Source organism: Scomber japonicus, chromosome 9, assembly GCF_027409825.1.
Source record: "Scomber japonicus isolate fScoJap1 chromosome 9, fScoJap1.pri, whole genome shotgun sequence".
NCBI classification, from domain to species: domain Eukaryota; kingdom Metazoa; phylum Chordata; class Actinopteri; order Scombriformes; family Scombridae; genus Scomber; species Scomber japonicus.
In genome coordinates, this window is record NC_070586.1 from 26,419,056 (window position 1) to 26,434,279 (window position 15,224).

Sequence of the window (15,224 nt, forward strand, 5' to 3'; positions counted from 1 at the left end):
TAGCATTGTTTAACCAGGTTAAATTCTCCAAACATTTTGTGATGTTGTTGTAAGGCTATTTACTATACATTCCCTATTAATTGTTTGTCCTTGTTTGACCTTGAAGACGGCCTAGTAGGCTGTAATCTACCATTTAGGTTAGATAATGTTTTTATAAATATAAATTCAAATATGAAATAGTCATTCTTCTGATAATCATACTCTGCTCTCATCTACCCAATTATAAACTGTTCTTGATACATTCTTGGTAATGTCTTGGTAATGCTACTCGATAAACACAAATTAGCAAAAAGTAACGGTCTTGTTATCCATAAGATCCTGGTTCATAAGGCTAGAAAGATTTGAATGGGTCCATCAATAATGCTTATTTCATTATAAACAAGAACAAATATTGCTGAAGTGCCCCCCCTTTAACAAATCTCACTCTAAGCTGAAGTCAAAACCTGGCAGCCCTGATTAAATGTGCGATAAAAAAGTACTCACTCCAGCCTCTAAAAGTAACTGTTAACTTCTGTAGTTGCACTCATTAAACAGTGTTGACCAGGGAGACATAAAAGAAAACAGTCTCCTGTTCACATTAATAATTTACTTCAACACTGGGAGGAGGTACCCAAAATGAGAAAGACAAGGTAACAATTATCTCAGCCTTTAGAGAAATCCACTGTATTATTAGGTATAATAATCCCTTGTGTGTAGACAAGACTGCAGTTTTTAATAAGCACACCAGTATCATCCCTTCACACTGTTCACACTTCACTCTCTCCGACTTAAAGGCCTGTACAGCATTACTGGAGCTTAATGGTGTGATTTCAGACAGACCCTTGCTTCTGTAATAAGATGCAGAGCTCCCTAATAACAGCTTTAGTGGAGATACATGTATATGAACAGGCAGGATGGCTTGCTTCATCAAAGGCCTGTGGCTTCACTCTGCCTGCAGGGAGGCTGAACTGCAGTTAACTGACTTTATGGACACAGTCCTCAGAATATTGACTACCTCTGACAGCTGACCATCAATTACTCTAAACTCCCCCTGTTACTCCATGTGGCTAAGCTGCTGGTTCCTTCCTATTATATCTGCTACCACTTCTCTAAATCTTTCTCTCACATTCACTCCTCTTATTCTTTTTTTTCTTGCTTTTGCTCTGTTCTTTCCTCACCGTGTGTTCCTGACTCTGCTGTGTTTTGTTGAGCTTCAGGCAGTAGCTTAGTTCTCCACCGAAGGAATCTAATCCAGTGTTTTAAAAAGCTCTCAGCCAGGATGTGACTGATTTCATTTTAAACTAAAAGCCTTAACGCGTCCCATTCACTCAGCTGTAGAATGAGGCTTGCATGTAAAATGACCCTCATGCTGTTTACCATAAACGATTTCTTACCATTTTTCCTGGTGATCCTCTCTCATCCTTTAACTTCTCTGATCTCTTCCTTTTAATTATCCTATTTTGTCTCCCTCTTTTTCTCTTTGTTTTGATTTCAATTCCCTCATTCACCTAAATGCCATGCAGGAGAGATCAACAAAATACACGAGTGAGACGTGTACGCAGGAAAAGTCATGAAATCATGAATCTTGACTGTTACACATAAATTATGTAAAACACAATTCTGTTTCACTCACTTCCTCGCCAAACTCTGTGGTTCAGTCTCACTCTAAGTCTCTGTGGAATGAAATGTTTCTCGGAGGAACAAATCCTGAGATAGTCAATCATATGCTCTGAATCGCTAAGCAGTCCCGCAGGACTCACTGTTTCTACGCACACTTACACGAGTGTGTGCTGTCTGTGTTCACATGTACAGGTGTGTGTGTGGGAAAGAGCATGCATTCAAACTCCAGTGGGCCTGGTTAGAGTTACTCCTTGAAGAGTCCAGGCAAGATCAACCATGATCAATATAAGCTACTGAACAACCAATCGAAAGTATGGATCCATGAATCCTGTGTGTGTGTGTGTGTGTGTGTGTGTGTGTGTGTGTGTGTGTGTGTGTGTGTGTGTAGGAGGGAGGGTGGGAGCATGGGAAAACATTGAAGTGGGAAATAAGGTGGTGTTGAAGGAACAATGGTGGTTGAGTTTAATTGTTCTGTCTGCACTTGGCAAATGATCAGTTTTGTAATTCAATATTTTCCAGTTCAATTTGTTAAAGTATGAGTCTCACTGCTAATTCTGCTAACTGCATACCTGTTTATATCATACATCCTACTGTGTCATGCCTTTAATTTATGCTACTGTTGCCATGCTGACTCATTATTTGACATGTGCTGAAGTGTAATATGTGGTGGGGGGAAAGCATAGATAGAAGCCTGTTGTAACGCTGCTGAATGGCTGTGTAACATTATCTTCATACAGATGTATACATGTAAAGATAAGATGCTCTGATTGTGGGTTGCCAGGCACAAAATAGGGGCTTGTATAGTTCTAGGAATTATAGAGTATGGTTAGGCCTTGCATGCCTTTTTAAAAGTAATTATTGACCTCATTAGGAATTAATTTGCTAATAAATGAATTCAATTGAAATATACACTTCAAAAGGGATGGATAAAAGGCAATACTTTTCACAATTTTCTGGTGCCTGTAAGTGTCTTCCTCTTATTATTCCTCTCTGGCCACAAAGTTAATGAGCAGCTGTGTTCATGTTAATTGATTATACTGCAGGTGTTGTTGTGATATCAAGGTTTTATTAGCATATAAAGCAGGAAACCTGAACAATAAGCTTGTCTGAGGCAAACGGCTGGTACTGGAGCTACAACCTCCTAACATTTCATTTAAAGCTCTTTTAAAGAGCCTGTGAGTGTATTTTACACATCAAAGTTAGTTGACTGGTCATGTGGACACAACTGAGTAATAAATGTAGTTCTCTCCTATGTACTTTATGAAAAAACAATAGAAAAATTACAAAAGTACACTTTTACAGGCATATTTTTGAAACACGCAGAACATTAAATGACTTGTTTGATATAAAAGGGGGGCGAGTACTACTGTTCCCACTGAGATTCAACACCGTCTTTGCTGCTTTATACAGCTTTCTGTCAATTGCAGCTCATTGTTTTAGTTCAGTAATCTGTACGGTTGACTCCCGGTAGTGCTCACCAGGCCCCCATACAATACTGGGGGTAGTCGTCTTGAACATGTAAGCTCCTGCGGCCTGCACACAACTTGCTCAGTCAGAAAATAAAACCTACTTAAAGGGGTGGATGATAAGAAAGTTGAACATTTAACCAACTGGAGACTAATATTTTTCTAAGGAGTTGGTGGACAAAATCAGTTATTACTGGACGACTCGAGAAACAGAATTAAATATCTTTGTTTAATTGTAATTTAATTGTTTGATAAACTGATATACAGTATATGATATTATCATGACTTGATGCTGTTTCACCTTCCTTGCCCTACAGTGATCATAAATTGCTAAATGGAGCTTTAAGAGAGAAAAAATAGGCACAGATATCTGTTTTATTCCTGAGATATGAACTGTTAAAGTAGCAACATTGTGTGCTTTGAATATAGACCTCAACTGGGGCAGTGAGAGGAATGCCTTCTGAAATGATATCATCCCTCTTTTATGTGCAGAAGCTTCCAAATAACAACATCCCTGGAGGGTGACAGTGAAATGGAAGCCACTCACTGTACATTCATGCTCCAGCACACACCCGTACTGTACTAACACACCCACCTTTGAGTAATGCAGTGAGGATGGCGAGGTCGATGTCCTGATGACCCTCCGACCCCATCCGGAAAACTGTTATCTGAGGGAAAATGAGAGAGACAGACAGAAAGAGGGGTTCTTTAATTCTATACAAGCAAAAAATGTTTGAAAACGACTTTACTCGAGTCATTCTTTTGTTGTTTGACTGAATGTTTCGAGCCTTATAACATAAAGAAATTCAGTCCCATACTTAGTGAGAGTGCTTTCATTTTCTGACTTAAACTACTTTACTAAAACACTCTTGCTGAGGTACACAGAGTGGGGAAGAGAGGAGAGGATAGAGGTATTTCTCTGATGTAATATACTGTTTGTTCTCCTCTCCAGACTATTCTCTTTCCTCTCTAGTCCCTTGAGCAGAGAAAACCACAAAACTCACATGTACAGCTTGTTCACTGTAGGGAGGGAATGAAGGGATTTGCTGAGATGGCAACTGAGGAGAACAGAAGTAAAAAAGTGACAAAGGGGGAGATCAAATGAATATAGTAAGTGATGGCACTCTCTATTACTGAAGATTATCCTGGTCTCTTTCTTTTGCTTGCGTCTAACATTTTTGGATTAGGCTTTAAGGGAAATAGTTTAGCCCAGAGCCAGTTAAGATCTTTTCCTGCGCAGTCTGACATGACTTTTAGCTGCATTTTTCATATCATGTTTGCAATGAACTAATGGTGCGATGGATGAGAGCCAAAATCCAAAGTGAGGGGGAAATCTGAGAAATGGGGCAGATTTTCTGGATTTTTTTCCAATCACACATAGCAAGCACGTGTACGCATGCCAGTGTTAACGTGTGTGCGTGCACATGCTCACATGTGTGCATGCGTGAAGGGCACCTTGTGGGAGCCGTGTACGGGAGAAAGCGTGTACTGAATGCCTGACGAGCTATTCCTCTAATCCTTCCATTCACCCATCCATCTCCTCCCACCTCCCTCTCTTCCCTGCAGCCCATCTCCCTTCCCATCTCCCCCCCCCTAAATGGCTTCATTTCGTAGAGCTCCGGGAATCTGTGGGCTCTGCTGCTGTTGATGCTGCTACTGCTTTCCCTTGGGCCATGTTGCAGTGTTGTAGGCTAACCATCTTCTCTCTCCCTCTCTATTTTCACACAATCTAAATGCACAAAAATAATCAAATTCACATTGCTGATTTACAGTATCTATTATGTTGGCTCATTCATCATTTGTACAACAGATGCTGCTGAAATGTTAGCTCCTCCCTAAGAGAGAAATGAGGATTGTGACACCATATACAGTAATGCCTTAAACCTGTGTCATGCTATCACTAATAAGGGAAGCAAGTGTGTGTGTGTGTGTGTGTGTGTGTGCTTACATGTATGTGTGGTTGTCATATGCCTGTATAATCAAAAGGTCCTGGAGACATGAGAGTGAAATGGCACTTGAAGGTATCAACTGAGGTCTTCATGAGTGGGGACGCCACACGTTGGTGCAGTGTGTAATTCTGTGCCTCACTCTGGGTTTAATGTGTGTTTGTATTTGAATGGTGCGGCCAGTGGCCAGATTATTATTTGCTAGAATGCATCTCTGCCTTCACACTAATTGATATTAACAACAACACATTTATGGAGCCATCAGTTAAACACACATGCAATTCCATGACATACTCCGGTGTGTGTATGTGTGTGCGTACATAGTTGCTCTAAAAAGTCAAACTATATGTAAGCAAACTCGTGATGTTCTAACTGGACCCATTTTAGAAATACCCATTCAGCCAATCAGATGAACAAAGAAAGAATGAGGGTGAAAGGGAGAGAGAGAGAGAGAAAAAAGAGAGAGATAGACAGGGAAGAAGAAGAGGAGGGCAGTCAGCTATAATTTGTAAGGGTGTTCTCATCTGTGAGCTTAATTTTACCCAATCAGTATAGATTCATATGCTAACCACTTGTTCATTATCCTGCAGTTATCATTATAGCATAATGCCGAGTTGCACACACACACACACACACACACACACACACACACACACACACACACACACACACACACACACACACACACAAAAAGACAGAGATACAGATAGATAGATAGAGCGGGGGGGGGGGGGTTCTTGGCTGAATAAGGATGGATGATGATGTGATAGAGAAAAGATGATGGGAGATGATGATAATGGGAGATGTTCCCCTTTGTTTGTACCTCCAGGTCTCTCAACCTTTACCTTCGCTCCCTCTGTTGCACCCATCATCCTCCAGCCCCCCTACCTCCAACCCGCTAATCTTACAACAACCTCCCACTGATATGCTACTTTCCCTCCCCCTCTCGTGTCCTTGCCTCTGCTTCCTCTCTGTTTCTTCCTTCATCTTCCCTTCCTCCAATCATATCCCCAAGGTGACCCTGTGGATGTGTGCTACCTGTTATCGTAGAGTCTCTACAACACAGACGCTAAGCAGCACAACCTCTATGACAATGAGAGGTTGCTAATTTAATCTCAATGACCTTGCAGAGAGTCATCAGTGAGTGTGTGCAAAGGTAAACAGACAGCTTCTCCCTCATCTGTTTTACTGTCTTGTACAAGCAAAGGTGATCTTGAGCACTTTCACTCTGAGAAAACAAGTTCAACAAAAGGGCAGGAACAGCTTCATTGTTTTTTTTTTTAACTCATCTGTTTGTTGTGTATCACATTTGCAATAAGTAGATTACAACAGTGTTTAGTTAATATCTTAATATATCCTCAAATGTTCAACTACTTTAGCTGAATGTATATTTTTGACTTTTCTCTACCTCTACACTGACACTCTTCAACTCTGGGGTCAAGAGACAAGGCACTGACTTGTGTCTGTGGAAAGGAGAGAGGGAAAGAGCAGGAGTGAAAGCATAGCGATAAGGAGAAGGTGATGAGTGGAAGTAGGGATCGGGAGGATAGTCATGAGATAGCAGGAAAGAGGAAGCACAAGTAAGGCAAAGTGAGCCAGAAGGAGGGAGATTTAGTGTTGACATATTGGAGACGGATATAAAAGGTAAAAGAGGAAGAGGCAGCTCAATCTTTCTCAGTGTGGCTGGGCTCTGTTGCAGGATCCCCACATCCTCAGAGACGCTAAGCTACATGCTTAGAGGATCAGAAAACTGCTCTTCACGCTGCAGTGAGCCAAGCTGATTGGAAAACATTCATCTTCATTTAACAGGCAAAGACCCTGCTGATGCCGCTGCATGTACAGTAGGCAATTGAAAGTACTGTACATACAAGACACACACACACACACACACACACACACACACACACACACACACACACACACACACACACACACACACACACACACACACACACACATACCTCCAGATGGGTTTCTAAAGCATCTTTGCAGTCCATACATCAGCAATGGTAGCAGTTCAGATCAGACAAAACTATGCTAATGGTTCCATCTGTGTAAATTTGAGCATTAAAATGTATTTTTATTACTGTCTTTTATTAGCAATAAACCATTTATGACAAAACAGAGGAAAGAGGGAGATAAGTTTCTTGATTCATGAAATTTTAAACTGAAAAATTAACCAGCTGATTATCAAGCAATGAACGTTCTCTCTTCTTTAACAATTCATCTCTGACTATCGCTTAAACTCTCTACTATGCCTCATTTTCAAATTTACTCTCCACCCAAACCACCCTTTCTTCTCCCTCCTCTCATGCCTTCAGTTCCCACCGTCCCTCTTTCTCTCCATCTGTCCCTCCCACCCTCTTTCTGTCTCTATCGTGGTCCATTTAAGTCACTCTGTTACTGTCCCTGTCTTCCTCCTACTCATTCTTCGTTTCTCTTGTCAGGGAGGCGAAGGAACATTGTGGGCTGGTGGTTCCTCCTCAATATTTAATCCGAATTAAACATATAAGGACTATTCTACAATCAATTATTCATATCAAGCTGGGAGATACCAGGACAGTCATCTTGCACTGCCTATTGCAGAGGAAGAGCGAGGGATTGAAATGGAGGGAAAGTGAGAGGGAGACAGAGAGAGGAGGACCCTTTTCATTTAATTAGACCTTGAATTGGATTCACTCTCTTTTTTTGCAAAGAAAGAGCTATAACGAGCCCTGATATTATTTAAAGGCCTTACAAAGCCTGCAGTTTTTTCATTGCGCTTGTTTGACATTCACATGAAATTGTATGAATAAAGGAAACAAGCTGCTTGATGTGCCTATATGAGGAAGACAATTGCCCTTATGATCCAGGCAAATTGACTCAAATGTGGTCAATGAATTCCCTTTCACTGCACTTTCATTTCACAACATATATACGCTTTACAGCTGTTACCCCTTAGTAAAACTAATCAACATACTTATTGATTAGTTTTGCAATTATTTCCCCTCTCTCCTTTCCTGACTTGGAACCTAATAATCTATCATCTATCAGGACAGAGTTTTTGGGGGGACATTAGAAGCACACTCCTAAATATGACCGAATGAAAGCATAAAGGAGTTTGTAACTGCAAGGAGAACTTATGTTTTATAATTCACTGCCTAAATAACCTCACAGCGATACAGTAATAATAAGATTCATCATGCTGTGACTTGAAATGGGGATGTTCAAGCAGTAGTGGCTTTGAGGGTTTTATACAGCTGACTATTTCACATTTATGAAGAAAAAAGAAAATATCTAAAAACCTGTAGCGCCCACAAATGTCTTTATGAGTCAACCAACATGTTGAAAATAAGAAACAAGCAAGAAAGAGTCTTTTTCCTTTTCTCACTTACCCTCTTAAGTAGAAACAAACACACACTCTCAGTGTATCCCAGCCTTTAGTCTCTTTTTCCCTCCTACTCTATGGTTTTTCTGCTTCAGAGCCAAAAAAAAAGTAAGCATGGGCACACTATACTGGCACAATGACAAACACACACTGTCACTAACTCTCTCTCATGCACACTTACCCTTAAGTACGATGCACTGACCCAGGGTAAACCCACATTTGCTGCCAGTGTTATTTTGTAACTGCAAAGAGAACCCTGACCTGGGTTTTCACACAGGTTTGCTTTGGTATACAAGAGTAAAACAGCTTTTTTTATTTAACTCTACTACTATAATATCTATGTTGTAATTATCTGAATCTCATAAACCCTGTTCAAGTGTCAGTCGATCAATATTTTGCAATAATCACTGCATGTCACTGATGGGACTTTTCAGTGTGTTATTATTTTGTCTCTTGGTGTATTATCTCTGTTGCAGTTGTCTCAGCAGTACCACAGTGTTGCTGGTGTCTCCCATCATTCATGATGACATGCACTTTATCTCTTTCGGTGTTAACCAAAGTCTCAACTGGACATAAGGAGCTGTCTCTTTTACTCATACTCACATTTCTTTTTTCTCTTGCCCCCTTACAGTCACTTCCCTCCAATCTTACACACGCATTCACACTCAGATCTGTGGCTTTCTGTGTGCGACCAGTGGGGGACCCCTGTGATGCCTATCAGCCTGATAAATAGGAGACTGGTGAAACCAACTCAGTGAGGGAGACATAAAGGTGCCAGACAGCAGAGAGTGAGATGACACATCTGTCCAGCTCTCTTCCTTCAATACCCACAATCAACGTTGACTTTTCCAGACTCTCTGCATGGTGCACAGGCAGTAATAACTGTAGTATATATCCACTGAGAGAAGCCTGACTTTTTATGGAAGAGGATTGCCTCTCCTGAATACATTATCTGGGAGTATGCTATCAACATTTCATGTCATTGATTAATGTTTTATAGCATTGTTAAGACTATGAGCCACTGCTGACTGATTATTTTTTATATTCATACATAAAATATGAAGTACAGATTCCTGGATATAAAAACCTATCCACTGCTGGCTTTCATTGTGCTTACACTGTGAGTTTTCTGATCATACAGATGTATCAATTACACAAGTTTACACACCAGCTGTATTGCTGACTGAATAAAGAAGCATGCAAAAAAGTTATTTTCCCCTCAGTATATATAATATAAGGAAAAAACAAGTAATTGGAATGAAAAATGTAGGTACAATACTAATGCAAATGAGGCAGGGTTGATGGACTTTTCTGATTTCCTGTAGAGTACACACTTGAGTTTTATTCTTGCTCCATATCAGTATGGCAATGATAACAGTAGTGTAAGTTCAGACAGAGGCAGCATCAGATTATCTGGGCTGTACAGCCGCTCCAGCTGAATGATTCACACAGTATTGTTCTGCTCTGGCGCATTGTGCTCAGACGATCCATCAGTGTGAGCATCAGTCAGCTACTGGAACCCCACTGAGGATGCAGTCAGTCTACGTATGCACTGCACAGCCATGACCAATGCTGAGCTGCCCACAAAATACTAAACTGAATCAGGCTACGTGGGTGTTCATGCATTTGTGTGCATGTGGCTTACATGTGCATATAATTTCGACATTTCATTTATATGATTCGGTGCTTTACAGTTATTGTAATAACTAACACACATTCAAATGCATATCTACAATTAACATGAAAGTCCTCAAGTTTCAAGTGAATTCTAGTTCTGCATTTTATTTCAAAAAGTTTGATAAACTTAGGTATATGTGTATGCTACTAATTCTAAATTATTTTTTTGCTAATTATTACTGGCAGCCAGCATTGCTAACACTCGCTGATCTAACAAACAATCCCCTCCTTTTACAAAAAACGTAGCACACAATGTTCAAAGTGAGCTGAGGAGAGAACAACCAAGTAGTAAATAAATTAGTATTGCTGCAGAGCTAAGATACGGTAAAAGCTGCTAGCTCTCTGTTGGGTATACATTGCTTTATCGAGGATTTGTTATTCATAAGCTTGTGTTTGAGTGTGTGTGTTTGTATGTGCACTTCATGCAATACTATGGCGCACACTTTGAATCACAATGTGTGTGACATATACTATAATGACTGTGTAAGTTGCAGTGACAGTTAGGCACCCTGCTGCTGTGATGCAATGATTGACACATGCACAAAAACACACACACATATCAGACCATGCTCACTTTTGGGGACATAACATAGGCTAACATTAATTTCCCAGAGACTAACCCTAACCATCACCCCTGAAAAAAAAACCCCATCTTTTTCCCAACTGGGGACTTTTGTCCATGTTGGACAACCTATCCCCAGTTAACTGGTCCTAAGTCTGAGATTTGTCCCCAGAAGTAGCCATTGACAGACCACACACACATACACACACATCACCTTTCCAGACATAGCATTAAACAGCATCAATAAGAGGTTGGTTTTCATGTGACTGACAGTGGTCTAAAGGGACTGAGACTCTGCACCAGGGGAGGAAGATGTGTGTGACAGCTGGGCTTGACGTTTTTTCTTGACTTAAACACTGCCAAAGGGGTAAAGACTCTCAAGGTGGAGGCCATTTGGTCTCAAACGTCATCTGAATACATTTACATCCACTTAACATTACATGTCATACATAAAAGATGGGATAATAATTGGTCCAATAAAAGTTTCATGGTGGGAAAGCTGCATTTGACAAATCCATTTTGCTCCTCCATCACAGATTTTTCATTTTTGGACTTTTTTATACAGCAGAGAGATCAAAGCTTAAGTTAATGATGTTGATGCTGTTATTAGTGGTTTAATGGTGTGCATGTGTGTGTGTGCATCTCTCTGTGCGAGCATGCTTGTGCTTCAGTGTTTTATGCATTGCTCATATGCTTGCCTTCTCTGCAGTTGCCAATATACATGTGCAAGATGTGTGTATGTGCATGGACACGTGTCTGTAAAAGACACTCACCAGCTCCTTCTTCTTCATGCACTCCATGAGAATGATGAACAGATGTTGGGCCTGTGTCCGGCTGTAAGTGAAAGTCTTCTGGATGGTCACCAGCAACTGGTCTCTTAGAGACTCATTAATTATGCTGGGTGTGTAGAAAAAAGAAAGGACAGTGTTAGGAAGGGGGTCAGGCAGAGAGAAGGAGAGGAAAACAGTGAGTGGGTGAAGCAGTCAAATTAGATTTGTTTGTCAGTAAGTGGAACCAAGGTTGACTGGGACTCTCAGTACTATTATCTCTTCAGAAAGTTTACCTTCATCTGTAACTGCATTTATGAAGCCATAAATACAATTCAGAATTAGTTTTTATGTCTCATGTGGAACATAACCAAAAATGTTTACTCATGTGTTATTAAAGTAATGCATCAGCACACTTGCTGTTACTGTGTATTATCCCATAAAATGAGTGCATTATACTGTTTCTGTAGAACTATATCAATATAAAACTGTGCGCTTGCTAAGTTTAATCAAAAAGAAACTTTACTCATTTAATAATTCAAATGAAAATATTATCAATAATTGTGATCACAATTAAGAAAACAGAAAAGAGGATTCCCACATTTAATACTGCAGTGTTCATCCTTGGGTTACAGTTTTACTTAGTTCATGTTTGAATGCATACCCTCCCTCCTCAGAGTACTTGTGTCCAAAGGCCAAGATGTCTGAGGCTCTGCCGCTGCCATCACACACCACCACAGGGACTGGAGGTGTGTCCCTGAGGTACTCCAACACAATGGAGATCACATTAGGGCCTCCCTCTACGATCAGAGCCACCACTGGCACACCCTGACCAATACCTGCATACAAATACAGAGAGGGAGCGGGAGAAACAGTGGGTGAGCAAGTGATTGAAAAGAAAAAGAAAAGAAAGAAGGAGGAACAGTACAGAATAATATAAATACAATGTGAGAGATGAAGGGAGATTAGAAAAAACAGAGGAAGTAGTCAGGGAAGAGGGTTTGTTAATTCAGCAACATTTAATCCATGAATAGAAAAACTCAAATTTGCACAAGGTGCAAATGTGACACCTGCTATGTCTTCTGACTCTGTTGTCAGGTGACTGTATGCTTTCTAATTATTTTTCTTAAGAGCACCTGCACCAAAAATAACCAGCCCACTTTGTGCTCTGTTCCTGTGACATGGGCATGCATGTGTGTGTGTTTGAGAGTTTCAGAAATAAATCCCCCACTGTTTCATACAAAAATAGCTTCTTGCCTGCTAATCACAAGCTCTTTAGAGTAATTACACATAATTAGCAGGTGCATTTTTCTGCACACAGTAAGACACCATACAGGAGAAGTTACTGTAGAAATGAAAGTTGTTGCCAAACTCTCCAAGGAATTTCGTGCCCTATTCTGACGGCTCCTCTCTCTCTCTAGTGTCCTCTGACTACTCTAGTTCTCATTATAGCACTGAAAATCCCCTTTAAGAAATAAACCCTGCAAGTCCCATCCTCTCTCATCACCCTCTGTTCTTCCCCTTTCTAGTGGTCTCAGTCCAATCCATTTCCTAAACCTCTCTTTTCTCATGCTGCCCTTTCCTGCTCTGTCCCCCTTTCTGTCCTTCCCCCCATTCTGTTTCATGTGAACGTGTTTTCTGCCGGGTGTTTAGACTCTTCTAATTCAAAAGCCGTGTATCTTCCCCGTCCAGCATCCTCATCCTGGTCTGCATAATTCACAGAGGGGAAAGCATAGTCTGCCTCTCAAACACACAGGCACACTAGCACATACAAATGTGTGCTTACATACTGCTCAAACGCACATGCACACATTCAGAAGCATACCCACCACACAGCCTTGCACTGCCTTGCAACAGGGACAGTTACATAAGGAGAATATTTTAGGGGCCTCGCCTACAGTACTTCAAAGAGGTAAAACGTCACTGTGGCACAACACATCACACGACCATATATCAGAATGTGAGAGAAGAGCAGACTAATGACTCGCGTTTTGTTTCTCATTCTTCATTTCGTTTGGATGTCTATTTTTGTTGTTACCTGCTTGTGCGTGCGTGCACGTGCACGTGCGGTTATGTCGGATCAAGCATTGATATTGATGACTAGCGAGCTTTGGAGGCAACCTCGCAGTATCTAAAGCAGATTATTGTTCAACTGAAACCCACCAAGGAGCAGATGAGGAGGGGAAAGCACAGCTGTGTCATGGTTAATTGGTAGGAGAACATTCTGCCTGCACACACACAGGCAGATACATACTCATACAGAAACAGATAGAGGGTCACACGCACGTAAACAAAACACAAATTAAATACATTAGTGTGACGACCCAAAAGCAATTACAGCAAGTACATTTTAGGATGAGATTTGACCTCCAAAGCACAATCAGCTGTTCTAATAAATTTTAGTCTCAGCTACTGTATGTATTGGAAAATAGATGACATAAACATGAGAAAGGCAAACGTCAAGCCAATTAATTCTAATTAAAACTGAGAGCATCTGCTGAAAAAGTTGTCGGTTTTACAAACACTCTTTTAACTTATACATGTTTGCATTATAATGAATGTGTGTGGAAAAATGTGACGTGACCATACATTTTGATTGTGCCCATCACTGCAAAACAGCAGCACAGTCCAGCTCTGTTCCTGGAGGCTTGTGTGGGAATTGAAGCCTTAAACTTAACAACATTAATGCTTTGCCAACTGCTGCTTCTACTGAAAAACTTGCAATTTTATACAAAAATGTATATAAAAAAATAATAATATCCCATATATAATCCCACGATTGTTAGAAAGCTGAGAGTCCTTTGACTTATTCCTCTGTGGAGGCAAATTTTATGATCTGAACTTTCCCTTTATATTAAATGAAACACTGCATATTTGAACACATGGGACTGTGGTTACATTTCCATCTATTGTTCTAGATGGAAATGTAATGTCATAGCTGGAGAGCTAATATGTAGAGAGCTAATATGTTGAGAGTATTTAGTGAAGATGTTTACTCTCTAGCACTGTTACAATGGAACAACTATATATTCTTCTCCCCATTTCTTTCCATAATTCTTTCTTTTCTTCTATATATATTTACTATTGTGTGCTTCCTCATGTTTGCAAAGCCAAATGTTAGGTGAGACCCAACCCAGCATTACTTCCGAAGAAACAGTTTTGTGGGGTTACAGGTTATGTTAAAAAGTCCTGCACATCCACAGTGTAGGAGCAGGTCACAGATGGTACTACAGTATATCAGACTGGAGGTGATGTTAGGTGTTCTGTTCTTTGCTGGATTTGGGGATCCAATGCAAACTGTTTACCCAAGATATTACTCAAGTGTTACATTTACTATCACAGTAATTCCATGTCCTCAAAGCCTTTTCTCTTGTAACTTTAAAACTGAATTATAACAACAAAGCATACACCTAACCTCTAATACTGTAGGTCCTGCTTGTCCACCCATGTATATAAAAATTATGGAATTCTGTTGCTGATGTGCCGCTGTTATCATTCAACTGCATTATGTGCTACTAACTAACAGGAATGGGGCTTAGACAACAATGAACTGAAGAGGAAGTAATGTTGCAATAATTTAAACTGATGATTGGATGCTACTTCTGGCGTGACTCTGCCATCTGATTCTGAGCACGATTATAATCCAACAACTCTTCCTATTCTTCTACTGTATGTTTTTAAATCAGAGTTTAATCTGCCTGTTAGATAAAATCACTGATTCTGGGGGTAAAAGTCTTAGATTGAAGATACAGTATACTGATTTATGAACGTGAGTGCGCATTTTTAAAAACATACACTCTCTACACATACTCTATACTCTTTACTGCCTCAGTGCTTTCA

General features: G+C 40.3%; 1 protein-coding gene across 1 annotated transcript in view; it reads right to left on the minus strand.

The window, feature by feature from the left end:
- Window positions 1-15,224, minus strand: part of trpm3 (transient receptor potential cation channel, subfamily M, member 3) — a 124,136-nt gene that overhangs the window by 27,620 nt on the left and 81,292 nt on the right. The window contains exons 7-9 of the mRNA XM_053325840.1: window positions 12,049-12,223; window positions 11,391-11,514; window positions 3,661-3,733 (exon numbers count right to left, since the gene is read on the minus strand). Of these exons, the coding sequence (XP_053181815.1) occupies window positions 3,661-3,733; window positions 11,391-11,514; window positions 12,049-12,223 (372 nt within the window). The remainder of the gene's footprint in view (window positions 1-3,660; window positions 3,734-11,390; window positions 11,515-12,048; window positions 12,224-15,224) is intronic.